The sequence below is a fragment of the Chamaea fasciata genome, unplaced genomic scaffold, assembly GCF_029207755.1.
Source record: "Chamaea fasciata isolate MVZ Bird 193981 ecotype frontalis unplaced genomic scaffold, bChaFas1.0.hap1 SCAF_1130, whole genome shotgun sequence".
NCBI classification, from domain to species: Eukaryota; Metazoa; Chordata; class Aves; order Passeriformes; family Sylviidae; genus Chamaea; species Chamaea fasciata.
The window spans coordinates 2,744-29,315 of NW_027095215.1; the positions used below are offsets into that span (position 1 = coordinate 2,744).

General features: G+C 60.3%; 3 protein-coding genes across 4 annotated transcripts; 1 reads left to right on the plus strand and 2 right to left on the minus strand.

Annotated features, from left to right (window-relative positions):
• Positions 1-2,989: 2,989 nt before the first annotated feature.
• On the minus strand, positions 2,990-10,733 carry LOC136284567 (phospholipid phosphatase-related protein type 2-like). The gene is made up of 8 exons (XM_066174919.1): positions 10,652-10,733; positions 10,125-10,271; positions 8,932-9,121; positions 8,148-8,272; positions 7,146-7,411; positions 5,175-5,351; positions 4,309-4,440; positions 2,990-3,820 (listed from the first exon to the last, which is right to left on the minus strand). The coding sequence occupies exons 2-8, from the start codon at positions 10,183-10,185 to the stop codon at positions 3,788-3,790; spliced, it is 984 nt and encodes a 327-aa protein (XP_066031016.1). The 5' UTR covers positions 10,186-10,271; positions 10,652-10,733; the 3' UTR covers positions 2,990-3,787.
• CRB3 (crumbs cell polarity complex component 3) lies at positions 8,922-16,700 on the plus strand. 2 transcript variants are annotated; one of them, XM_066174920.1, is made up of 5 exons: positions 8,922-9,085; positions 12,543-12,829; positions 13,824-13,950; positions 14,398-14,465; positions 15,706-16,700. In XM_066174920.1, exons 2-5 carry the CDS (start codon positions 12,602-12,604, stop codon positions 15,916-15,918), a joined length of 636 nt encoding a protein of 211 aa, XP_066031017.1. In that variant the 5' UTR covers positions 8,922-9,085; positions 12,543-12,601; the 3' UTR covers positions 15,919-16,700. The 2 variants fall into 2 exon arrangements, with proteins under 2 accessions (XP_066031017.1, XP_066031018.1); XM_066174921.1 differs by lacking the exons at positions 8,922-9,085; positions 12,543-12,829 and adding an exon at positions 13,428-13,762 and having other exon boundaries at positions 13,843-13,950.
• A 72-nt stretch (positions 16,701-16,772) lies between these two features.
• On the minus strand, positions 16,773-26,465 carry LOC136284569 (putative adhesion G protein-coupled receptor E4P; the record flags this gene model as incomplete). The annotated part of the gene is made up of 12 exons (XM_066174922.1): positions 16,773-17,168; positions 17,436-17,567; positions 18,244-18,451; positions 19,195-19,286; positions 19,715-19,781; positions 19,999-20,219; positions 21,030-21,224; positions 22,205-22,378; positions 23,255-23,490; positions 24,200-24,307; positions 25,432-25,603; positions 26,167-26,465. Coding segments are annotated over 11 exons (1,898 nt in total), but the record flags the coding sequence as incomplete, so codon positions are not given.
• Between the last annotated feature and the right edge of the window lie 107 nt (positions 26,466-26,572).

Genomic DNA, 26,572 nt, shown 5'->3' on the forward strand with positions numbered 1-26,572 from the left:
GTTCTATAGGGGTCTATGGGGGTTCCATAGGGGTCTGGGCAGGCCTATGGGGGTCTATAAGGGTTCTATAAGGGCCTATAGGGTCCTATAGGGGTCTGTAGATGTCTATAGTGGTTCTATGGGGGTCCTAAGGAGGTTCTATAGGGGTCTATAGGGGCCTATGGGGGTCCATAGGCATCTATGGGGGTCCATAGGGTTCTATAGGGGTCTATAGGGGCCTATGGGGGTCCATAGGCATCTATGGGGGTCCATAGGGTTCTATAGGGGTCAATGGTGGTCTATAGGGGACTACAGGGGTTCTATAGGGGTCCATAGGGACCTATAGGAATCTATGGGGGTCCGTAGGGGGCCCTATAGGGGTCCACAGGAGTCTATAGGGGCCTATGGGGCGCTATAGGGGTCTATAGGGGTCCACAGAGATCTATGGGGGGCTATAGAGGTCTATAGGGGCCCATAGGGGTTCTATAGGGGCCCGTAGGGGTCTATAGGGGTCGGTCCATACGGGTCCGTGGGGGCTCCTGGGGGTCTGTAGGGGTTCAGAGGGTCCATAGGGGTCTATGGGGGCCCACAGGGATCTGCAGGGATCCACAGGGGCCTATGGGCTTCTCCAGGGCCCTACAGGGGCCATAGGGGCCTATAGGTGTCTGTAGGGCTCTGTGGGGGTTCTGCAGGGGTGCATGGGGGGTCTATAGGGGCCGATAGGGGTCAGTAGGGATCTATAGGGGTCTATGGGGGTCCATGGGGTTCCATAGGGTTGCCAAGGTGTCCACAGGAGTCTATAGAGGCCTATAGGGCTCCATAGGGGCCTACAGGGCTCTCTAGAAGTCTGTAGGGCTCTATACAAGTCTGTAGGGGTCCATAGGGTCCCATAGGGTCCCATAGGGGTCCATAGGGCCCCATAGAGTTCCATAGGGGTCTATAGGGTTCCATAGGGTTCCATAGGGGTCTATAGGGTCCCATAGGGTTCCATAGAGTCCCACAGAGTTCCATAGGGGCCTATAGGGGTCCATAGGGGTCCATAGGGTCCCACAGAGTTCCATAGGGGCCTATAGGGTTCCATAGGGGTCTATAGGGTCCCATAGGGTTCCTTAGGGGTCTATAGGGGTCCATAGGGGTCTGTAGGGTACTATAGGGTTCTATAGGGTACCATAGGGTTCCACAGGGGTCCATAGGGGCCCATAGGGTTCCATAGGGGTCTATAGGGTTCCATAGGGTTCCTTAGGGGTCCATAGGGTTCCATAGGGTTCCATTGGGGTCCATAGGGGCCCATAGGTTCTATAGGGTTCCATAGGGGTCTATAGGGTTCCATAGGGTTCCTTAGGGGTCCATAGGGTTCCTTAGGGTTCCATAGGGGTCCATAGGGGTCCATAGGGGCCGGCCGGGGCCCGGGGGCTCCTCTCCACCTTCCCCCCCCCTTCAGGCCCCCGCCCCTGAACCATCCACAGGACCCCCCCCTCCACCCCCCGCCCATAGGACCCCCCAACCCCCCCCACAGGCCCCTCCCCATCACCGCCCCCCTCCCCCATCCCCTATGGCCACAGGGCCCCCCGTAACCCCCCCAACCCCCCCCCCCGGCCTCCCATAGGCCCCCCCGCCCCCCGCGGCCCCCCGTCCACGCCCCCTCCCCTCCACAGGGGACCCCCGGCCCTGCCCGCCCCGAAATCGCCCCGCATCCCCCCGAAATCCGCCCCAAATCCCCCCAAAATCTCCCCAGATCTCCCCAAATCCCCCCCGATCCCGCCCCCCACTCACCCTCGGCCGCCGGAGCCGCGCCCCGCCCCGCCGCAGTCCGAGGGGGCGTGGTCTGCGCTGACCACGCCCACGGAGACACTCCCCGCCGCCAAGCCACGCCCCTACCAGCGCCCGCCCCGCCGCAGTTCGAGAGGGCGTGGCTTGTGTTCACCACGCCGAGAAAAGGGCCCGCCCCACAAGCCACGCCCCCCCGTAATGCCCGCCCCGCTGGCGTGGGGGCGGGGGGTGTACTGGCTACGCCCCCTTTGAACCACGCCCCGCAAAAGAGGCGGTGCTTGAGTTTGTTACGCCCCTTCGATGCTCCGCCCCGGGCGTGGCTCTGTTAGACGCTCCCAACCACGCCCACCGTCTGCATTAAACCCCACCCCTTTCCGGTCGCGCCCCGTTAGAGCCACGCCCACGCCCCGGGCCTCCCCCTTTAGCGGCCTGTGGGCACGTGGGGGTTGGCCACGCCCCTTTCTACAGGTGAAACACCCCCCAAGCCCCTATAGACCCCTACAGACCCCTATAGAACCCTATAGAAACCCATATAACCCCCATAGAACCCTATAGACCCCTATAGAACACTATAGAAACCCATAGAACCCCCATAGAACCCTATAGATCCCTATAGACCCCTATAGAACCCTATGGACCCCTATAGAAACCCATAGAACCCATTGAACCCTATAGACCCCTATAGAAATCCCATAGACTCCTATAGAACACTATAGAAACCCATAGAACCCCCATAGAACCCTACAGACCCCTATAGAACACTACAGACCCCTATAGAACCCTATGGACCCCTATAGAAACCCATAGAACCCCATAGAACCCAACAGACCCCTATAGAAACCCCACAGACCCCTACAGAACCCTATAGGTCCCTATAGAACCCCATAGAACCCCCATAGAACCCTATAGACCCCTATTTAACTCCATAGACCCCTATAGAACACTACAGACCCCTATTGAAGCCCATAGATCCCTATAGAACCCTATAGACCCCTATAGAACCCCATAGACCCCCATATACCCCTACAGAACCCCATAGACCCCTATAGAAATCCCCATAGACTCCTACAGAGCCCCCCAAAATCCCTATAGATCCCCTATAGACACCCCCATATAGAACCCCCCCCAAATCCCCTATAGATCCCCTATAGAAGCCCCCAACCCCTGACACGGACACGGGGGGGTCACACGGAACCGATTTATTGCCCCTCCCCCACCCCAAAAAATCCCCCCCCCCCCCAAAAAAAATCAAACTTTGGGATCCCAAATTTCGGGATTTTCAAATTTCGGGATCCCAAATTCGGGATTTCCCCCAAATTCCGGGATTTTCAAATTTCAGGACACCCTCCCCCCCCCCCCCCAAGATTTCTGGATCCCGATTTTCGGGGTTCCCAAATTTCCGGCTTCCCCCCAGATTTTGGGATCCCAGAATTCAGGATTTTCCAATTTTGGGATCCCAAGTTTTGGGGTTCCCGAATTTCAGGATCCTGCAAATTTTGGGATCGTGTAAATTCATGATCCCAAACTTCAAGATCCCAAATTTCAGGCTCCCCCAAATTTCGGGATCCCAAATTTCAGGCTCCCCCAAATTTCGAGATCCCAATTTCTGGGATCTCAAATTTCAGGACTCTCCCAAATTTTGGGTTCCCCCAAATCCCAACGTTCCCAAATTTTGGAATCCCAAATTTCAGGCTACCCCCAAATTTCAGGATCCCGAATTTCGGGATTTCCCCAAATTTCGGGATCCCAAATTTTGGGTTCCCCCAAATCCCCATGTTCCCAAATTTTGGGATCCCAAATTTCAGAAACCCCCCAAATTTCAGGATCCCAAATTTCAGAACCCCCCGAATTTCAGGATCCCAAATTTCAGAACCCCCCAAATTTCAGGATCCCGAATTTCAGAACCCCCCAAATTTCAGGATCCCGAATTTCAAGATCCCAAATTTCAGGATCCCGAATTTCAGGCTCCCCGAATTTCAGGCTCCCCCCAAATCCCGGCGTTCCCAAATTTGGGGCTCCCCAAATTCCAGGGGTTCTCTCAGGTCACCGCTGGGAACTCGGCCCGACGCACCTGCGGGGCGGGGGAACATGGGGGAGGGGTCACCCCAAATTTTGGGGTCCCCCCCCTAATTTCTCAGCCCCCCACTCATTTTTTAAAGATCCATTTTTGGGGGTTTCCCCCCAAATTTGGGGCCCCTCCCCATTTTTGGGCTCCATTTTTTGGGTCACTCCCCCATTTTCGGGGCCCCCCCTAATTTTTGGGGATCCCTCCCCGCCTTTTTGGGGCCCCTCCCCATTTTTGGGCTCCTCCCCCCATTTTTTGGGATCCGTCTTTAGGGTCCCTCCCCCATTTTTTGGGGTCCCCCCCCGATTTTGGGTTTTTTTTAGGGGTCCCCCCTCGTTTTTGGGGTCCATTTTGGGGGGTCTCGCCCAATTTTTGGGGTCTGTTTTTGAGGTCAGTTTTTTGGGGTCTCCCCCCCCAATTTTTGGGGTCCCCCCAATTTTGGGACCCTCCCCCCCCATTTTTGGGACCCTCCCCCCCATTTTTGGCGGTCTCACCTGGGTGACGCTGATCTCCTCCAGGGGGGGTTGGGGGTTTTGGGGGGGGCAGCTCGGGGGGGGCTCTGGGGGTCGCCCCCCACCCCCAAATCCCCCCCCCTGGTTCTGGAAGTTTCCCACCACGCACGTCACCTGGGGGGGGAGGGGAGGGGAGATTTGGGGGATTTTGGGGGGGTCCTGGGGGAGTCCCAGGGGGATTTTGGGGAGATTTTGGGGGTCCCAGAGAGGTTTTGGGGGTCCCAGGGGGGTTTTGGGGGCAGATTTGGGGATTTCGGGGGTCCCAGGGGGATTCTGGGCAGATTTGGGGATTTGGGGAGGGGTCCCAGGAGATTTTGGGGGTCAGGGGGGAGGATTTGGGGTGGATTTTTTGGGGATTTTTTGGGGATTTCTGTGTTTTATGGGCTCGGGACCATTTTTGGGGTTTTTGGTGCTCACCAGGAAGGCGGCGATGCCGGTGCCGCAGAGGGGAGGATTTGGGGTGGATTTGGGGATTTTGGGGGGGATTTTATTGGGGTTTTATGGGGGGGGATTTTATTGGGGTTTTTGGGATTTTTGGGGGATTTTGGGGGTTTTTTTGGGGGGGATTTTATTGGGGTTTTATGGGGGGGGATTTTATTGGGGTTTTATGGGGGGGGGGATTTTTTTGGGGTTTTTGGGATTTTTGGGGGATTTTGGGGGTTTTTTGGGGGGGATTTTATTGGGGTTTTCGGGATTTTGGGGGATTTTTTTAGGGTTTTTTGGGGGGAATTTCATTGGGGTTTTTGGGATTTTTTGGGGGGATTCTTTTGGGATTTCTGTGTTTTTATGGGCTCGGGACCATTCGGGGGGCTTTCAGGGCTGTTTTTTTCGGGGGTTTCGGGGCTCACCAGGAAGGCGGCGATGCCGGTGCCGCAGAGGAAGCCCCCCAGGACCCCCCCCCAGCTGTTGCGGTGCTCGGCCACGCGCAGCGCCCCCAGCAGGAACGGCGGCGCCGCCAAGCCCAGAACGGCGGCGGGCTTGGCCAGGCGGGAGCCGCCTCCCCGCCAGGCCAGGGTCACGTACAGCTGGGGGGGACACGGGAAGGTCACCCCCCAAAACCCCGAAAACCATCCCGAAAAATCCCATCCCCAAAAAAAAAACCCCAAATCCTAAAAAAATCCCGGTAAAAATACCCCAAAAAAACCGCCCCTAAACCGCCAAAATCCTATTAAAAACCCCCCAAATCAGCCCAAAAAAATCCACCAAAACCAGCCCAAAAATTCCCACCCCCAAAAAAAACCCCGAAATCCTACAAAAATCCCGGTAAAAATCCCATAAAATCCCCCATAAATCTCCTATAAACCCCAAATCAACCCCGAAATCCCCTATAAACACCCCAAATCCCCCAGAAACGCCCTATAAACCCCAAATAAACCCCAAATAAACCCCAAATCAACCCCATACACAGCCCACAGAGACCCCAAATCCCCTCTAAACCCCAAATAAACTCCCCAAATCCCCTATGAACCCCCCAAATCCCCCATACACGCCCTATAAACCCCAAATAAACCCCCCAAATCCCCTCTAAACCCCAAATAAACCCCCCAAATCCCCCACAAAGCCCCTGTAAACCCCAAATAAACTCCCCAAATCCCACATAAATCCCCATGGACACCCCATACACACCCCAAATCCCCTCTAAACCCCAAATAAACTCCCCAAATCCCCTCTAAACCCCAAATAAACCCCAAATCAACGCCATACACACCCCATAGAGACCCCAAATCCCCTGTAAACCCCAAATAAACCCCCCAAATCCCCCCCAAATCCCCTCTAAACCCCAAATAAATCCCCCAAATCCCCTATAAACACCCCAAACTCCCCAGCAAACCCCCTCCAAACCCCAAACAAACCCCCCAAATCCCCCTAAACCCCAAATAAACCCCCCAAATACCCCCCAAATACCCCCCAAACCACCCCCCCCAACCCCAAATAAACCCCCAAATCCCCCCCAAACCCCCCCAAATCCCCCCCCAAATGCCCCGCAAACCTCAAATACCGCGGCGAAGGCGCCGCTGTCGGCTCCCAAACCCCCTGTAACCCCCCCAAATCCCCTCCAAACCACCCCTAAACCCCAAATCAACCCCCCAAATCCCCCCCAAATCCCCCTAAACCCCAAATCAACCCCCCAAATCCCCCCCAAATCCCCCCTAAACCCCAAATAAACCACCCAAATCCCCCCAAATACCCCCCAAACCCCAAATAAACCCCCCAAATCCCCCCCAACCCCCCCCAAACCCCCTAAACCCCAAATACCGCGGCGAAGGCGCCGCTGTCGGCTCCCAAACCCCCTGTAACCCCCCAAATCCCCCCCAAATCCCCCCAAAACCCCCCAAACCCCCCGTAAACCCAAATACCGCGGCGAAGGCGCCGCTGTAGGCTCCCAAACCCCCTGTAACCCCCAAATCCCCCCCAAAGCCCCCCTAAACCCCAAATAAACCCCCCAAATCCCCCCAAAGCCTCCCTAAACCCCAAATAAACCACCCAAATCCCCCCCAAATCCCCCCCAAACCCCCCAAAACCCCAAATACCGCGGTGAAGGCGCCGCTGTAGGCTCCCAAACCCCCTGTAACCCCCCAAATCCCCCCCAAATCCCCCCAAACCCCCCGTAAACCCCAAATACCCGCGGCGAAGGCGCCGCTGTAGGCTCCCAAACCCCCTGTAACCCCCCAAATCCCCCCCAAATCCCCCCCAAACCCCCCAAAACCCCAAATACCGCGGCGAAGGCGCCCGCTGTAGGCTCCCAAACCCCCTGTAACCCCCCAAATCCCCCCCAAATCCCCCCCAAACCCCCCAAAACCCCCCCAAACCCCAAATACCGCGGCGAAGGCGCCGCTGTAGGCTCCCAGCGCGGCCTCCTTGCAGGGGAAATCTCTCCGTGCCGCGGCCACGGCCGGGGGGTCCCCGGAGCAGGGCGTCCCCCCCGGGGGCACGAAGCGCGGCGGGCTCCCGGGGCTCCCGGGGCAGCCCAGGGCGCTGTAGTTGGGGCGGCACACGGCCAGGAAATGGGGGGCCGGGGTCCCCAGGACCACCTGGAAGGCGTTGGACGAGATGGCCGTGGCCAGCAGGCCGAAGGAGAACACGCCTGGGGGGAGAAAATTGGGTCAAAGTGGGATTTTGGGGTGAAAAATGGGGATTTTGGGGCCAGCAGGCCGAAGGAGAACACGCCTGGGGGGAGAAAAGGGGAAAAAATTGGGTTGAAAGGGGGTGAAAATGGGATTTTGGGGTGAAAAAATGGGGATTTTGGGGCCAGCAGGCCGAAGGAGAACACGCCTGGGGGGAGAAAAAGGGGAAAAAATTGGGTTGAAAGGGGTGAAAATGGGATTTTGGGGTGTGAAAATCGGATTTTGGGGGTGGAAAATGGGATTTTGGTGTTAGAGGCGATTTTGGGAGGTAAAAGGGGATTTTGGGGGGATTTGGGGTGTTTTTTGGGGGTGTGCGAGGGGATTTGGGGGTGTGGGAGGGGATTTTGGGAGTTTGGGGGTGATTTTGGGGGGAGATTTTGGGGGGATTTTGGGGTGATTTGGGGGGATTTTGGGGGGATTTTCAGAGGGATTTGGGGGGGGAATTTGGGGTGATTTCAGAGGGATTTTGGGCTGTTTTTTGGGGTGATTTTGGGGGGATTTTGGGCTGTTTTTGGGAGGATTTTGGGGGGGGTTTGGGGGGATTTTGGGGGGATTTTTTGGGGGGATTTTGGGCTGTTTTTTGGGGGATTTTGGGGGGATTTTTTGGGGGGATTTTGGGCTGTTTTTTGGGGGGATTTTGGGGGGATTTCAGAGGGATTTGGGGGTAACTTTGGGGGTGTTTTGGGGCTCCCTCACCCAGGAATCGCAGCAGGCGCCGCAGGGGCCCCCCCCCGCTCACAGCTCCGGGCCCAGCGCTGGGGGGGGGGCGCGACCCCCCCGGGACCCCCCCCCAGCCGCCCCAGCAGCTCCCCCACGGCCATCTGGGGGGCGGGGGAGGGGGCGTTAGGGACCCCAAAAATCACCCAAACCCCCCCCCCTAGAACCCCAAAACTCCCCCGAACCCCCCAGAAACCCCAAAACAATCCCACCCCCCCAGGACCCCCCCCCAAATCCCATTTTCCCTCCTTTTCGCCCATTTCCCCCCCAAATCCCATTTCCCCCCCAAATCCCATTTTTCCCCCTTTCCTCCCCAAAATCCCCATTTCCCCCCCCCCAAATCCCATTTTTTCCCCCTTTTCCCCCAAAATCCCCCCTTTTCCCCCCTTCCCGCCCCCATTTCCCCCCCCAAATCCCATTTTTCCCCCTTTCCCCCCCAAATCCCATTCCCCCCCCCAAATCCCATTTTTCCCTCTTTTCCCCCCCAAATCCCATTCCCCCCCCAAATCCCATTTTTCCCCCTTTCCCCCCCCAAATCCCATTCCCCCCCCCCAAATCCCATTTTTCCCTCTTTTCCCCCCCCAAATCCCATTCCCCCCCCCAAATCCCATTTTTCCCCCTTTCCCCCCCCAAATCCCATTCCCCCCCCAAATCCCATTTTTCCCTCTTTTCCCCCCAAATCCCATTCCCCCCCCCCCCCAAATCCCATTTTTCCCCCTTTTCCCCCCAAATCCCCCCCATTTTTCCCCCGTCCGCCGCTCACGGTGAGCGCGGGCACGGCGGTGACCAGCGCGTAGACCAGGGCGGGGGGGGCGCGGCTGAGCGCGGGGGGGGCCGGGGTCGGGCCGCCCGAAATCGGGGTCCCGGCAGAAGAACCCCCCGACGTGCACCGGGAAGGCGTCGGTGAACTCCAGCTGGTAGGCCAGGGCGGCCGTGCCCCCCAAAATCCCCACCTGGGGCAAGGGGTCACCCCGAAATACAGCGAGGGACCGGGACCCCCAAAAACCCCAAAACCCCCCCAAAATCCCCCCAAAACCCGGCTAGGACCCCCCAGATCCCACCCAAATCCCACCCAAAACAGGGTCTGTGCCCCCCAAAATCCCCACCTGGGGGCAAGGGGTCACCCCGAAATACAGCGAGGGACCGGGACCCCCAAAAACCCCAAATCCCCCCAAAATCCCCCCAAAACCCGGCTGGGACCCCCCCAAATCCCACCCAAATCCCACCAAATCCCACCCAAAACAGGGTCTGTGCCCCCCAAAATCCCCACCTGGGGGAAGGGGTCACCCCGAAATACTGCGAGGGAGCGGGACCCCCAAAAACCCCAAATCCCCCCAAAATCCCCCCAAAACCCGGCTGGGACCCCCCAGATCCCACCCAAATCCCACCCAAATCCCACCCAAAACAGGGTCAAATCCCCCCAAAATCCCCACCTGGGGGAAAAGGGGTCACCCCGAAATACAGCGAGGGACCGGGACCCCCAAAAAACCCAAAACCCCCCAAAATCCCCCCAAAACCCGGCTGGGACCCCCCAAATCCCACCCAAATCCCACCCAAAACAGGGTCTGTGCCCCCCCAAAATCCCCACCTGGGGGAAAAGGGGTCACCCCGAAATACAGCGAGGGACCGGGACCCCCAAAAACCCCAAATCCCCCCAAAATCCCCCCCAAAACCCGGCTGGGACCCCCCAAACGCCCCGGCCCCAGGGCCTTGAGGGGCCCCCCGAAATTTTTAGGGGGGTCCCGGCTGGTTTTTGGGGTCCCCGGGGTGATTTTTGGGGTACCCTGGGCCATTTTGGGGTCCCGGAGTTCATTTTTGGGGTCCCCGGGGTGATTTTTGGGGTCCCTGGGCCATTTTGGGGGTCCCGGAGTTAATTTTTGGGGTCCCCTGGGTGAATTTTAGGGTCCCCGGGGTGAATTTTGGGGTCCCCGGGGGAGAATTTTGGGGTCCCCTCACCTCCACCAGCAGCACGCAGGGGACGATGGAGCCGCGCTTGTCCTGCCGGGGGGGGGGCCATGGCTGGGGGGGGGGGACCCCCAAAAAATCCCCCCAAAAATTCCCCCCAAAACCCCCCAAAAACCCCCGGGGGGGCTCCGGGAACACCTGGGGGGGGGGGGGGAAGGGGCGGTCAGAGCCACGCCCACCCCTAAAAAACGGCCCCCGCCCCCCCAAATTCCCCCCCCCCCAAAAAGAGGGGACCCCCCCCAGCTGAACCCCCGGATGCGTGGGACCCCCAAATCCCCCCCAAAATCCCCCAGACCCCCCAAAAAAGGGGCTCCAAACCCCCCCCGGGACCCCCCAAAAATCCCTGGGACCCCCAAATCTCCCCCCGGAGCCCCCCAAACCCCCCCCGGCCCCCCAAAAAGGAGCTCCCCCTCCCCCCTCCCCCCAAAAGAGGCTCCGCCCCCTCCCCTCCCCCCCCTCCGGCTTCTTGGAACCCCCCCCCCAAAATTTTGGGCTCCCCCTCCCCCCCCCGGACCCACCCGGGCTCCTTCAGGCGCTGCGGGGGCGCGGGGGGGGCGCGGGGGGGCGGCGGCGCTGTCGCGACAGAGACATCGCGATAGCGCGGGGGAGGGGGGAGGGGCGGCCGAGCGCGGATTGGCTGCGGAGGGAGCGCCCCTCCCCCCCCCCGGCCGAGCCCACCCCCCCACTGCGGCACCCGGGGGGGAGGGGAGGGGAGGGGAGACCCCGAAAAAATCGATCCCGAAATTTGGGAAATCTGAGCCCGAAAATGGGAGAGAAAAAAAAACCCCGAAAAATGGGAAAATCCCCCAAAAATGAGGAAAAACCCCCGGAAAGGAGATCCGAAAAATGGGAAAATGCGAAAAAAAAATGAACCCGAAGATCGAGATCCGAAAAATGGGAAAATCCGAGAAAAAATGAACACAAAAATCGAGATCCTAAAAATGGAAAATGCGAAAAAAATGAACCCAAAACCCGAGATCCTTAAAATGGGGAAAACCCCCAAAATGAACCCAAAAACCGAGGTCTTAAAATGAGGAAAAAAAAATCCCCAAAATCGAAAAATCCCCAAAAATGATCCCAAAAATGAGATCCTAAAGATGGGGAAAATGGCAAAAATGGGAAAAATCTCAAAAAGGAGATCCTGAAATGGGAAAAACCCCCAAAATGGGGAAAAACCCCAAAATGAACTCATAAACGAGACAGTTAAAATGGGGAAAACCCCAAAATGGGAAAATCCCCAAAAATGGGGATCCTAAAAATGAGAAACCCTCAAAAACGAACCCAAAAACGTGACACTAAAAATGGGGAAAATCCCCCAAATCGGAAAATCCCTAAAATGGGAAAAAAAAAAAAACCCAAACGGGAAAAACCCCAAAACGAACCCAAAACTGAGATCCTAAAAACGGGGAAAATCCCAAAAACGGGGATCCTAAAAATGGGAAAAACCCCAAAAACGAACCCCAAAAATGAGACCCTCAACAGGAACACCCCAAAAAAACCGAACCCCTTTCGGGGATTCTGATTTCGGGGTCCCTTTGTCCCTTTTTGGGGTCCTTTTTATGGCATCTCCTTTTGGGGGGCGATCCCATAAAAATCGTGGAATTTAAAAAAAATAATCCACGATTTTTGAAATTTTATTTTAAAAAATTAAATTTTTTAAAATTAAAAAAATAAATTTGTGGGACCCCCCAAAAAAAGGTCCAATTTTGGGGGGTTTTCCCTTTTTTTGGGGTCGGTTTTTTTGGCGTCCCACATCTTTTGGGGGTTTTCCTTTTTTGGGGTTCCCGTTTTTTGGGGGGGATTTCCCTTTTTTTGGGGTTTCCCATTTTAGGATCCCCATTTTCGGGTCCCGTTTTTTGGGGGGTCCCCGTATTTTTGGGGTCGGTTTTTTTTGGGGGTTCCCGTTTTTTGGGGTTTTCTTCCTTAAAGGGTTCCTCCCTTTTTTTAATGGTTTCCCTATTTTGGGAGGAAGTTCCCATTTTTTGGGGGTTCCCTTTTTTTGGGGTCCCCATTTCCGATCCCGTTTTGGGGCGGGGTCCCCGATTTTTGGGATCATTTTTGGGGTGGATTCCCCGATTTTTGGGATCATTTTTGGGGTGGATTCCCGATTTTTGGGGTCAATTTTGGGGTGGATTCCCCGATTTTTGGGGTCAGTTTTGGGGCGGGGTCCCCGATTTTTGGGATCATTTTTGGGGTGGATTCCCCGATTTTTGGGGTCATTTTTGGGCGGGGTCCCCGATTTTTGGGGTTATTTTTTGGGGTGGGGTCCCCGATTTTTGGGGTCATTTTTTGGGGTGGATTCCCCGATTTTTGGGGTCATTTTTGGGGTGGATTCCCCGATTTTTGGGTCATTTTTTGGGGTCGGCGCCTCTGGGGGGCGTGGCTTCACAATGACGCAATCGCTCACAGGGAGTAGGCGTGGCTTCAGGCTGACGTAACCACCGACCGAAAGTGGGCGTGGCTTCACCATGACGCAATTCCGTCGCTCAGCGTGGGCGCGGCTTCGAAGCGGAAAGGGGCGTGTCTTAAAAGCGACAAATAGGGGGCGTGTTTTTCCACCTGTCAAAGCCCCGCCCCTTCCAGGTGTGGGCGTGACCTGGCGCCAGGTACGGGGTGGGCGTGGCGCCCGCTACGGTCACGTGGCGAGGGGCGGGGCCACGGGCGCGGCCCCGGAAGGACGGAACGGAGCGGGACAGGTGAGGGGGGGAGGGGCCCTGGGGGGTTCGGGGGGGCCCGGGGGGGGCGGGACGCACCTGGGGAGGGGTCGCGGGGCCCTGGGCGTGGCCGGGGGGGTCCCAGGTGAGGTTGGGGAGGGGTCCCGGGTGGATTTGGGGGGTCCCAGGTGTGTTTGGGGAGGTCCCAGGTGTGTTTGGGGGATCTCAGGTGTGTTTGGGGAGGTCCCAGGTGTGTTTGGGGAGGTCCCAGGTGTGATTGGGGGGGTCCCAGGTGGATTTTGGGGGATCTCAGGTGTGTTTGGGGGGTCTCGGGTGTGTTTGGGGAGGTCCCAGGTGTGTTTGGGGGGGTCCCAGGTGGATTTTGGGGGATCTCAGGTGTGTTTGGGGGGTCCCAGGTGTGTTTGGGGAGGTCCCAGGTGTGATTGGGGGGGTCCCAGGTGGATTTTGGGGGATCTCAGGTGTGTTTGGGGGGTCTCGGGTGTGTTTGGGGAGGTCCCAGGTGTGTTTGGGGGGGTCCCAGGTGGATTTTGGGGGATCTCAGGTGTGTTTGGGGAGGTCCCAGGTGTGTTTGGGGGGGTCTCAGGTGTGTTTGGGGGATCTCAGGTGTGTCCGGGTTGATCCCAGGTGGTTTTCGGGGGGTCTGGGGAAGTTTCAGAGAGATTTGGGGGATCTCAGGTGTGTTTGGGGACTCCCAGGTGTGTTCTGGGTTCCCCAGGTATATTTGGGCTCCCCAGGTGTGTTTTGGGGTTCCCCAGGTATATTTGGGCTCCCCAGGTGTGTTTTGGGGTTCCCCAGGTGTATTTGGGCTCCCCAGGTGTGTTTTGGGGTTCCCCAGGTGTGTTTTGGGGCTCCCCAGGTGTACTCTGGGCTCCCCAGGTATTTTTGGGCTCCCCAGGTGTGTTCTGGGCTCCCCAGGTGTACTCTGGGCTCCCCAGGTATTTTTGGGCTCCCCAGGTGTGTTTTGGGGTTCCCCAGGTATATTTGGGCTCCCCAGGTGTGTTTTGGGGTTCCCCAGGTGTATTTGGGCTCCCCAGGTGTGTTCTGGGGTCCCGGCCGTGCCCCCGCAGCCCCCGGCCCCCCCATGGCAGGTGCCCCTCACCTGGCCCTGGCCCTGGCCCTGCCCTGCCTCGCCCTGGCCCAGAGTGCGTAACCGGGGGGGATTTGGGGGGTCCCGGGGAATTTTGGGGGGATTTGGGGGGTCTCGGGCGGCTGGTCAGGGATTTGGGGGGTCCCAGGTGTGGCTGGGAGGGTCCCAAGGGGGATTTTGGGGGGTCCCAGGTGTATTTTTGGGGGTCTGGGGGGGATTTGGGGGAGTCCTGGGGGGTCCCAGGTGTGTCCGGAGGGTCCCGGGGTGGATTTTTGGGGTCCCAGGGGATTTTTTGGGGGGGGGCTCCCAGGGGGGATTTTGGGGTCTGGGGTGGATTTTTGGGGGGGCTTTGAGGAGATTTTGGGGGCTCCCGGGGCTGTTGGGGGGGGGGCGGGGGCGTGGCCAGGACTCACCTGAGCACAGGTAAAGTCGGGGGGTGGGGGGAGGGGATTTTTGGGGGGGTCCCGGGACCCCCCCCAGTGACCCCCCCCTCCCCCCCCAGCCTCTCCCAGTATCACCAGTAACGGCACCAGTGACCACCCAGCCCCCCAGGCCGGGGGGGGGCTCTCGGTCAGTGCGGGGGGTCCCGGGGGGATTGGGGGGGTCCCGGGGGGATTTGGGGGGTCCCGGGGGGATTGGGGGGGTCCCGGGGGGATTTGGGGGGTCCCGGGGGGATTGGGGGGGGTCCCGGGGGGATTTGGGGGGTCCCGGGGGGATTTGGGGGTCCCTGGGAGGGTTTGGGGGGATCCCGGGGTAATTTGGGAGGTCCCGGGGGGATTTGGGGGGTCTCTGGGAGGGTTTTGGGGGATCCCGGGGGCATTTGGGGGTACCGGGGGGATTTGGGGGGTCCCGGGGTGATTGGGAGGGAGTTTGGGGGTCCCGGGAGGGTTTTGGGGGTGTCCTGAGGAGATTTGGGGAGGTCCTGGGTGGGTTTCGGGGGTCCCTGGGGGAATTTGGGGGGTCCCGGGGGGAATTTGGGGATCCCTGGAGGGATTTGGGGGGGTCGTGGGGAGATTGGGACGGGGTTTGGGGGTCCTGGTGGGATTTTTGGGTCCTGGTGGTATTTTTGGGGGGATTTTTGGGGTCCTGGTGGGATTTGGGGGGGGGGGGGGGGTTGGGGTCCTGGTGGGATTTTTGGGGGGATTTTTGGGGGGATTTCGGGGTCCTGGTGGGATTTTTGGGGGGATTTCGGGGTCCTGGGGGGATTTTGGGGGGATTTTGGGGGATTTTGGGGGTCCTGGTGGGATTTTGGGGTCCTGGTGGGATTTTGGGGGGGATTTTTGGGTCCTGGTGGTATTTTGGTGGGATTTGGGGGGTTTCGGGCTCCTGGTGGTATTTTTGGTGGGATTTGGGGGGATTTTGGTGGGATTTCGGGCTCCTGGTGGTATTTTTGGTGGGATTTTGGTGGAATTTCGGGCTCCTGGTGGTATTTTGGTGGGATTTTGGTGGGATTTGGTGGGATTTCGGGCTCCTAGTGGTATTTTTGGTGGGATTTCGGTGGGATTTCGGGCTCCTGGTGGTATTTTGGTGGGATTTTGGTGGGATTTCGGGCTCCTGGTGGTATTTTGGTGGGATTTTGGGGGGGGGTTTCGGGCTCCTGGTGGTATTTTGGTGGGATTTTGGTGGTATTTGGTGGAATTTCGGGCTCCTGGTGGTATTTTGGTGGTATTTTGGTGGTATTTTGGTGGGATTTAGTGGGATTTCGGGCTCCTGGTGGTATTTTTGGTGGTATTTTGGTGGTATTTTGGTGGGATTTCGGGGGGTGTCGGGCCGCCGCCGCCCTCGGCGCCCTGACCCCCCGTGCCCGCAGCCCGCGGCGGCCGTGGCGCTCTCCGCGGTCTTCGGGGCCCTGGGGGCGCTGGCGCTGCTGGCGCTGCTGCTGGCGGCGGCGCTGCGGCTGCGGGAGAAGCGGCGCACCGAGGGCTCCTACCGGCCCAGCCGCGAGGAGCTGGGCGGGGGCGGCCGCGGAGCCCCCCCGGGGCCGCCCCCGCTGCGCCTGCCCCCCGAGGAGCGGCTCATCTGAGACCCCTCCCCAAATCCCGCGCCACCTGCGACCCCTCCCCGAAACTCGGGGCTGCTCGGGACCGTGGGAGTCGTTTTTTTTGGGGGGGGGTCCAGGAGGGGTTGGGACCCCCCCTCTGTGACCCCCCCATCTCGAGGCTGATCTGAGACCCCTCCCCAAATTCCGGATCATCTGCGACCCCTCCCCAAATTTTGGGGGCTCATCTGGGACCCCCACCCCAAAATTCGGGGCTGCTCTGGACTGCGGGAGTCGTTTTTGGGGGGGGGTCCAGGAGGGGTTGGGACCCCTCCCCCAAATTGAGGAGAGGCTGATCTGAGACCCCTCCCCAAATTCCGGATCATCTGCGACCCCTCCCCAAATTTGGGGGCGATCTGGGCAAAATTTGGGGGCTCATCTGGGACCCCCACCCCAAAATTCGGGGCTGCTCTGGACCATGGGGGCAATTTGGGGGGGCCCAGAAGGAGTGAGACCCCTCCCAATTTGAGGAGAGGCTGATCTGGGACCCCTCCCCAAATTCTTCATCCTCTGGGACCCCTCCCCATATTTTGGGGCTCATCTGGGACCCCCCACCCCGAAATTCGGGGCTCCTCTGGACCATGGGAGTAATTTGGGGGGCTCCAGAAGAGTTGGGACCCCCCCCAATTTAAGGAAGGGCTTGTCTGGGACCCCTCCCCAAAAATTTGGGATCGTTTGACCCCCCCCCCAAAAAAAACCCCAAATTTGGGATCCTGTGGGATGATCCCCCCCAAAAAAGGGTCCCCGGGGGGGATTTTGGGGGAATTTTGGGGGATTTTGGGGTCCCTGGGGGCTTTTTTTGGGGGGGGGGGGTCCCTTGCATGAGACCCCCTCCCCCACCGCGGATCAAAGTTTATTTTTGGAAATAAAAATGTATAAAAAATCTGGGAGAAAAAAAAAAAAAGGTTCCCGAAATTCCCTGGGAAGAATCAATGGGCGGCGGGAAAAAAAAAAATCCCGAATTTCCCGAAATTCCATCGGTTTTCCCTGAAATTCCATCGGTTTTCCCCCAAAATTCCCCCGATCTTCCCAAAATTTCATCGAGTTTCCCTCCCCAAAATTCCCATCGATTTTTTTTTTTTTCCTGGAATTCCATACGGATTTTTTCCCAAAATTCCTTTTGTTTTCCCTCCCAAAGTCCCATCGGTTTTCCCGAAATTCCTTTGGCTTTTCCCAAAATTCCATCGGTTTCTCCCAGAATTTTCCGGGTTTTTTTCCCCCGGAATTTTCGGCACCTGTGGGGGGAGAGAGAGAGTTACTGGGGAGACTGGGAGGGGTTACTGGGGTTACTGGTGATACTGGGAGGGGTCACTGGGGTCACTGGGAGGGGTCACTGGGGTCACTGGGAGGGGTCACTGGGGTCACTGGGGTCACTGGGAGGGGTTACTGGGGTTACTGGTGATACTGGGAGGGGTCACTGGGGTCACTGGGAGGGGTCACTGGGGTCACTGGTGATACTGGGAGGGGTCACTGGGGTCACTGGGGTCACTGGGATGTCTCACCTGGGGTCACTGGTGGTACTGGGAGCCCCTGGCCCGGCTGGTTCCGGGGTTACTGGTGTTACTGGTGTGACTGGTGAACTCCGAGTACGGCCGCCAGCGCGGACACAGCACGGACCGGTACCAGGCCCGCACCTGCGAGGGTTTAACTGGTTTGAACTGGTTTGAACTGGGAGGGCACCAGTGTGAACTGGGAACCCCTGGGATGAACTGGGAATGCTCCAGTTTGAACTGGGAACGCCCCGGGATGAACTGGGAATGTCCCAGTTTGGACCAGAACCCTCCCAGTATGGACTGGAACCCTCCCAGTTTGGACTGGGACCCTCCCAGTTTGGAACAGGACCCTCCCAGTTTGGACTGGGACCCTCCCAGTTTGGAACAGGACCCTCCCAGTTTGGACTGGGACCCTCCCAGTTTGGACCGGGGCAGTTTTCGGGGGGATTTTTCGGGGCTGATTTTGGGGTGTTTGGGGCTCCCGGGTGGATTTTGGGACAGAATTTGGGGTTTTTTTTGGGGGGGGGATGGGAATTTGGGTTTTTTGGGGCTTTTTGGGTTTTTTTGGGGTGATTTGGGGGATTTTGGGGGTTTTTCGGGCTCCCGGTTCCGGTTTTGGGGCGATTTTGGGTTTTTTGGGTACCTTGGGGTGGCCCAGGAAGATCAGCAGCCCCGGGGGGTTCCTGGGTCCCTTTGGGGCTATTTTGGGTCCCAGTTTTGGGGTTTTTTTGGGGTTTTTTGGGGGGATTTTGGGGGTTTTGGGGTTTTTCGGGATCCCGGCTCCGTTTTTGGGGTGAATTCGGGGTTTTTCGGGTACCTTGGGGTGGCCCAGGCAGTGGCACAGGAAGATCAGCAGCCCCTGGGTGGCGTTGAGGGCGCAGAACAGGAGGGGGAGGGGCGGGGGGGCGCTGCCGGGGGGGAGGGGCGGCCCCTCCCCCCCCGCCCAGCCCAGCCCCGCCCCCACCCCCAGCGCCCACCCCGAGCCCAGCAGGGTCAGCTGACCCAGTGACGTCACCAGCAGCACCCTGGGGACGAGGGCAGCGTCACCTGAGTGTCACCTGTGTCACCTGTCACACCTGAGTGTCACCTGTGTCACCTCCTGTGTCACCTGTTCACCCCCTGATCTCTCTGTCCCCAATGGCCCCAATCCCCCCGATGTCCCCAGTGTCCCCCAGTGTCCCCAGTGTCCCCAGTGTCCCCATTGTCCCCCCAGTGTCCCCCCAGTGTCCCCAATGTCCCCCAGTGTCCCCCCAGTGTCCCCCCAGTGTCCCCCAGTGTCCCCAGTGTCCCCAGTGTCCCCATTGTCCCCCCAGTGTCCCCCCAGTGTCCCCAGTGTCCCCCAGTGTCCCCCCAGTGTCCCCCCAGTGTCCCCCCAGTGTCCCCAATGTCCCCCAGTGTCCTCAGTGTCCCCCCAGTGTCCCCAGTGTCCCCAATGTCCCCAGTGTCCCCAGTGTCCCCAGTGTCCCCCCAGTGTCCCCAGTGTGTCCCCAGTGTCCCCAGTGTCCCCCCAGTGTCCCAGTGTCCCCAATGTCCCCAGTGTCCCCAGTGTCCCCCCAGTGTCCTCAGTGTCCCCAGTGTCCCCCCAGTGTCCCCCCAGTGTCCCCATTGTCCCCAATGTCCCAGTGTCCCCAGTGTCTCCCCAGTGTCCCCTCAGTGTCCCCAGTATCCCCCCGGTGTCCCCATTGTCCCAGTGTCTCCCCAGTGTCCCCCCAGTGTCCCCCCAGTGTCCCCAGTGTCCCCAGTGTCCCCTCTGTCCCCGTGTCCCCACCGGATCTTGCGCAGGTGTCCCATGTCCGGGTTGACCTCGTTGAATTTCTGCACCAACTTCCAGAGGGTGACGACGAGGATGACGGCGTTGACCTGGGGACAGTGGGGACACTGAGGGGACAGCGGGGGACACTGGGGACACTGGGGACACTGAGGGGACAGCGGGGGACACTGGGGACACTGGGGACACTGAGGGGACAGCAGGGGACACTGGGGACACTGAGGGGACACTGGGGACACTGGGGACACTGAGGGGACACTGGGGACACTGAGGGGACAGTGGGGGACATTGGGGACACTGAGGGGACACTGGGGACACTGAGGGGACATTGAGGGGACACTGGGGACACTGAGGGGACAGTGGGGGACATTGGGGACATTTGCGGGACATGGCAGTGACATTAGAGTGACACCAGGGATGACACGGGGTGACACAGGTGACGCACAGGTGACACAGGTGACACAGGTGACGCACAGGTGACACAGGTGACACACAGGTGACACAGGTGACAGAGTCTCACCGCGGTGATGACGATGACGGGGCCCTGGAAGCTCCAGCGGAAGCCGCGCTCCAGGGACAGCCAGCAACTGGGAACGGAGACTGGGATGGACTGGGATGGACTGGGGGGACTGGGGGGACTGGGGGGACTGGGATGGACTGGGGGGACTGGGGGGACTGGGATGGACTGGGATGGACTGGGGGGGACTGGGAGCACTATCAATGGTCATTGATCGCTATTGATCACTGCGGTTATTGATCGCTATCAATGATCATTGATCACTATCACTCCCCCCCGTCACTCACTATTGGCTGGTCCCGTATCCCCCCGGGAACGCGGCCGCGGACAGCACCACGATGGTGGCGGGGGGGCCGTAGCCCAGGGCCAGCAGGTGCCACGGCCGCAGCCAGGCCGGGGGGAACACCTGGACCAGCAGCACGTGCAGGTGCAGCCCCTGCAGCGCCATCCAGCAGAACGCGCTCAGGTACGACAGGTGCAGCGCCACCGCTGTCGCCGCACAGGCCACCTGAGGGGGGGTGACATTGGGGACATCGGTGACTCACAGGGACACAGGGGACACAGGGGACACAGGGGACACACAGGGGACACAGGGGACACACAGGGGACACACAGGGGACACACAGGGGACACAGGGGACACAGGGGACACCAGGGGACACACTGGGGACATCATTGGGGACATCATGGGGGACATCAGTGACACACGGGGGACATCAGGGGACACACAGGACATCGGTGACACCCAGGGGACACACAGGGGACATCAGTGACACACAGGGACATCGGTGACCCACAGGGACACACAGTGGGACATCGGTGACACCCAGGGGACACACTGGGGACATCAGTGGGCACGCAGCCCCTGCAGCGCCGTCCAGCAGAACGCACACCGGCGTGACACCGAACCCAAACCCCCCGGATTCCGCCCAAACTCCCCCAAAGCCCCCCCAGAGCCCCCCGGACCCCCCTCCTCGCTCCCCCCCAAACGACCCCAAACCCCCCAAATGACCCCAAAATGACCCCAAACCCCCCTCAAATGACCCCAAACCCCCCAAATGACCCCAGATGACCCCAAACCCCCCCTCAAATGACCCCAACCCCCCAAATGACCCCAAAATGACCCCAAACCCCCCAAATGACCCCAAATGACCCCAAACCCCCCAAATGACCCCCAAATGACCCCAAACCCCCCCTCAAATGACCCCAAACCCCCCAAATGACCCCAGATGACCCCAAACCCCCCCTCAAATGACCCCAAACCCCCCCCAAATGACCCCAGATGACCCCAAACGACCCCACCCCCCGTTCCCCGTTACCGGCTGGTGGGCGCGGTCGATGCCCAGCAGGAAGGCCAGGTGCCCCCCGAGCAGGCTCAGGCTCAGGTGCAGGTGCAGCGTGCGCCGCAGCCCGCCCAGCGCCCGGCACAGCGCAAAGGTGGCGGCCGAGGCCACCAGGGCCACCACCGACACGCCCAGGGCCACCTGCGTCACCAGGTCCAGCAGCCAGTGGTCCTGGGGGGGACACGGGGACACCTGGGACACCTGGGACAACACCTGGGACACCTGGGACAGCCCAGTGACACCCCCAGTGACACCTGGGACACATGTGACATCACCTGGAACACCTGGGACATCACCTGGGACACCTGGGACAGCCCAGTGACACCCCTGGGGACACCCAGTGACACCCCCAGTGACACCTGGGACACGTGTGACATCACCTGGAACACCTGGGACATCACCTGGGACACCTGGGACAGCCCAGTGACACCCCTGGGGACACCCAGTGACACCCCCAGTGACACCTGGGACACCTGGGACATCACCTGGGACACCTGGGACATCACCTGGGACACGCCCAGGGCCACCTGCGTCACCAGGTGCAGGTGATTTTGGGGGCAGGTTTTGGGGTGTTTTTCGGGGTTATTTGGAGCACATAAATTTGGATATTTTGAGGTTATTTTTGGGGCGATTTGGGGGGATTTTGGGGCACCTGGATCTCGTTCAAGGCCAGTAAAACAGCGAAGCTCCTCAGGTGATTTTGATGATATTTTTGGGGTGATTTTGGGGGCAGGTTTTGGGGTGTTTTTGAGCACATTTTGGGGATATTTTTGGGATGTTTTTGGGGCGATTTTGGGGGATTTTGGGGCACCTGGATCTCGTTCAAGGAGCGAAGCTGCTCAGGTGATTTTGATGATATTTTTGGGGTGTTTTGGGGTGATTTTGGGGGCAGGTTTTGGGGTGTTTTCGAGCACATTTTTTGGATGTTTTGGGGATATTTTAAGGTTATTTTTGGGGTGATTTCCGGGGATTTTGGGGCACCTGGATCTCGTTCAAGGAGCGAAGCTGCTCAGGTGATTTTGATGATATTTTTGGGGTGTTTTGGGGTGATTTTGGGGGCAGGTTTTGGGGTGTTTTCGAGCACATTTTTTGGATGTTTTGGGGACATTTTGAGGTTATTTTTGGGGTGATTTCCGGGGATTTTGGGCTACCTGGATCTCGTTAAAGGCCAGCAGGACGGCGAAGCTCGTCAGGTGGTCGCAGGCGCAGACGGTGCCGGGGCGGGTCCCGTTTTCGGGGGGCACCACCCGACACCCCCCCGTGTCCCAGCGCCCCCGCCGGGGGTCCCAGAAGGCGCAGAGGACCCTCCCCCCCAATTTGGGGTCCTGGGGGGGGAAAATGGGGTGGGGGGGGGGGTCCCCAAAGCCCCCCGGGCCCCTTTGGGGTCCAAATTTGGGGCTCCCCTCCCCATTTTTGGGGTCCCTCTTCCTCATTTTGGGGTTCCCCCTCCCCCAAATTTCGGGGTCTCACCCCCGAATTTCCTGCCCCCCTCCCCAATTCCAGCCCCCTCCTCTCCATTTTGGGGCCCCCCTCCCCAGATTTGGGGTCCCGCCTCCCCCGTTTTCAGCCACTCCCACCCGGTTTTTTGGGGTTCCCCCGCCCCATTTTTGGGGTCCCATCCCCCATTTTAGGCTCCCTGATCCCATTTTTCACTCCCCCCGCCCCATTTTCGGGGTCCCCCTCCCCAATTTTAGGGTCTCATCCCCCATTTTTGTGCCCCCCCTCCCCATTTTTGACCCCCTCCCCATTTCCAGCCCCCCCTCCCCATTTTCGGGGTCCCCCTCCCCATTTCCAGCCCCCCCGTCCCCATTTCCAGCCTCCCCCTCCCCATTTCCAGCCCTCCCTCCCCATTTCCAGCCCCCCCCTCCCCATTTTCGGGGTCCCCCTCCCCATTTTCGGGGTCCCCCTCCCCATTTCCAGCCCCCCGCCCCATTTTCGGGGTCCCCCCTCCCCATTTTCGGGGTCCCCCTCCCCATTTTCGGGGTCCCCCTCCCCATTTCCAGCCCCCCGCCCCATTTTCGGGGTCCCCCTCCCCATTTTCGGGGTCCCCCTCCCCATTTTCGGGGTCCCCCCTCCCCATTTCCAGCCCCCCCCTCCCCATTTCCAGCCTCCCCCTCCCCATTTCCAGCCCCCCCCTCCCCATTTCCAGCCCCCCGCCCCATTTTCGGGGCGCCCCTCCCCGACCCGGGGGTGCCACTGACGGGCTCCGGGTGGCCGAAGCCGATGGTGACGGCGGGGCGGGCGCGGGCGGGGCTCGCGGTCACCTGGCGGGTGACCAGGGCGGTGGCCACGGGCGACAGGAGCCGGTAGGAGCGGAAGGCGCGGCCCCGGCGGGGGGGCGCGGGCAGAGACCCCCAGCCGTCCCAGCGCACGGGGGGGGCCCCCTCGAGGGCCCGGGGGAGCCCCCCCAGGGTCAGCAGAGCCACCAGGGACAGCCCTGCGGAGGGGGGACCCCAAAATTGTCCCCGAAACGACCCCCCCGGAATCGCCCCGAAACGACCCCAAAATCGGCCCAGAAATTACCACAAAACTGTCACAAAATCCCCCCGAAAGGACCCCAAAAATGACCCCCGAAATCCCCCCCAAATGAGCTTAGAATTGCCCCAGAGGCGACCCCAAAATCCCCCCAAATGACCCCCCAGTGTCCCCCCAGTGTCCCCAGTGTCCCCAGTTACCTCAGTGTCCCCCCAGTGCCCCCCAGTGTCCCCACTGTCCCCCCAGTGTCCCCAATGTCCCCAATGTCCCCGGTGTCCTCAGTGTCCCCAATGTCCCCCCAGTGTCCCCAATGTCCCCAATGTCCCCAGTGTCCCCCCAGTGTCCCCAGTGTCCTCAGTGCCCCCCCCCAGTGTCCCCAGACCCCCCCAATGTCCCCAATGTCCCCAGTGTCCCCAGTGTCCCCGGTGTCCCCGGTGTCCCCAGTGTCCCCGGTGTCCCCGGTGTCCCCAGTGTCCCCAGTGTCCCCAGTGTCCCTGGTGTCCCCGGTGTCCCCAGTGTCCCCGGTGTCCCCAGTGTCCCCAGTGTCCCCGGTGTCCCCAGTGTCCCCGGTGTCCCCGGTGTCCCCGGTGTCCCCAGTGTCCCCGGTGTCCCCGGTGTCCCCGGTGTCCCCAGTGTCCCCGGTGTCCCCGGTGTCCCCGGTGTCCCCGTACCGCTGTCGGTGTCCAGGGCCACCTCGGGGGGGACCTCGATTGTCACCTCCGGGACCCCCAGAGTGACGGGGCCGGGGGGGGGACCCCGGGACACGGCCAGGGACAGCGCTGGGGACAAGGGACAGGGACAGTGTCACCTCCCTGTGTCACCCCCGGGGACACGGCCAGGGACAGCGCTGGGGACAAGGGACAGGGACAGTGTCACCCCCCTGTGTCATCTCCCTGTGTCACCCCTGGGGACAGGGACACCCCCGGGGACAGGGACAGGGACAGCGCTGGGGACAAGGGACAGTGTCACCTCCCGTGTCACCCCCGGGGACAGGGACAGGGACAGCGCTGGGGACAAGGGACAGGGACAGTGTCACCTCCCTGTGTCACCTCCCTGTGTCACCCCTGGGGACACGGCCAGGGACAGCGCTGGGGACAAGGGACAGGGACAGTGTCACCTCCCTGTGTCACCTCCCTGTGTCACCCCCGGGGACACGGCCAGGGACAGCGCTGGGGACAAGGGACAGGGACAGTGTCACCCCCCTGTGTCACCTCCCTGTGTCACCCCTGGGGACAGGGACACCCCTGGGGACACGGACAGGGACCCCGGGACACGGCCAGGGACAGCGCTGGGGACAAGGGACAGGGACAGTGTCACCTCCCTGTGTCACCTCCCTGTGTCACCCCTGGGGACACGGCCAGGGACAGCGCTGGGGACAAGGGACAGGGACAGTGTCACCTCCCGTGTCACCCCCGGGGACAGGGACAGGATGGGGACAGTGCCACCCCCGGGCCTGGGGACACGGGGGGAGGGGGCAGAGGTGACAAACGGGCGGCAGGGAGGTGACAAAAGCGCCCGGGGCTGGCAGGGAGGGGACAGGAAGTGGGCGGAAGTGACAGCGGGGACAGGAAACCGCGGTGGCACCGGGGGGTGGCACCGGGGACAGGGAGGGGACAGGGCAGGTGACAGAAGCGACAGAGACGACAGAAGGTGGCACAGGAGGTGACACGGATGACAGGGAGATGACACAGGTGACACACAGGCGACACACAGGTGACACAGGTGGCCACAGTTACCTGCCGGGGGCGTGGTGACATCGGGGACAGGAGGGAACACAGGTGACACGGTGACACAGAGGGGGCACAGGTGACACACAGGTGACACACAGGTGACAGGAGGTGACACACAGGTGACACACAGGTGACAGGAGGTGACACACAGGTGACACAGGTGTCACGGTTACCTGCCGTGGGCGTGGTGAGGTTGTGGCCCCGCCCCGTCCCCAGCCGTGTCCCCGCCCCCCGGAGCAGCCCCTCGGTGGCGGCCAGCAGCGCCGAGAGCCGCCGGTGCCGCTCCGGGGGGGGGACCCGGGCCCAGGAGCCCCCCAGGGACCCCCCGAGCACCGACAGCAGCTCCTGGGGGACCCCGAAAATCAGAGACACCAAAATAGCCCGAAACTGCCCCAAAAACTGCCCCAAAATAGCCCGAAACTGCCCCAAAAACGGTCCCAAAAACTGCCCCGAAACTGCCCCCAAAACTGCCCCAAAATAGCCCGAAACTGCCCCAAAAACGGTCCCAAAAACTGCCCCGAAACTGCCCCAAAAACTGCCCCAAAATAGCCCGAAACTGCCCCAAAAACTGCCCCGAAACTGCCCAACCAGAAACTGCCCCGAAACTGCCCCAAAACTGCCCCAAATAGCCCGAAACTGCCCCAAAATAGCCCGAAATCGGCCACCCCACAAACAGCCCCCAAAATATCCCAAACCTCTCCCCAAAATCCCCCCGGGACCCCCAAAATCCCCCCAGATCCCCCCAGGACCCCCAAAATCCCCCCAAATCCCCCCGGGACCCCCAAAATCCCCCCAGGACCCCCAAAATCCCCCAAAATCCCCCCAGGACCCCCAAAATCCCCCCAGGACCCCCAAAATCCCCCAAATTCGCCCAGAATCCCCCCAAATCCCCCCGGGACCCCCCAAACCTTGAGGACGCTCAGGGGGTCGCGCCCCCCCCTCAACTCCTCGGAAATGCGGGCCAGGGTCTCCCCCAAATCACAGCCCTGGGGGGGGGACAGGTCAGAGGGACCCCCCCCCCAAAAAAATTTGGGGACCCCCAAAATCTCGGGAACGGCCAAACTGCCGAGACCCCCCCAAAAAAACCGATTTGGGGACGTTAAAATCTTCGGGGACCCCCCAAAATTGGGGGGAAACCCCCCTGGAGACCCCCCCGGGGGGTTGGGCAGAATTTGGGGAGCCCCGCCCAAAATTTGGGATCCCGCCCCTCCCCGAATTTTGGGATTCCCGCCCGAATTTTGGGATTTCCCTCCCCGAATTTTGGGATCCCCCCTCCCCCAAATTTTGGGATTTTCCCACCCAAATGTTGGGATT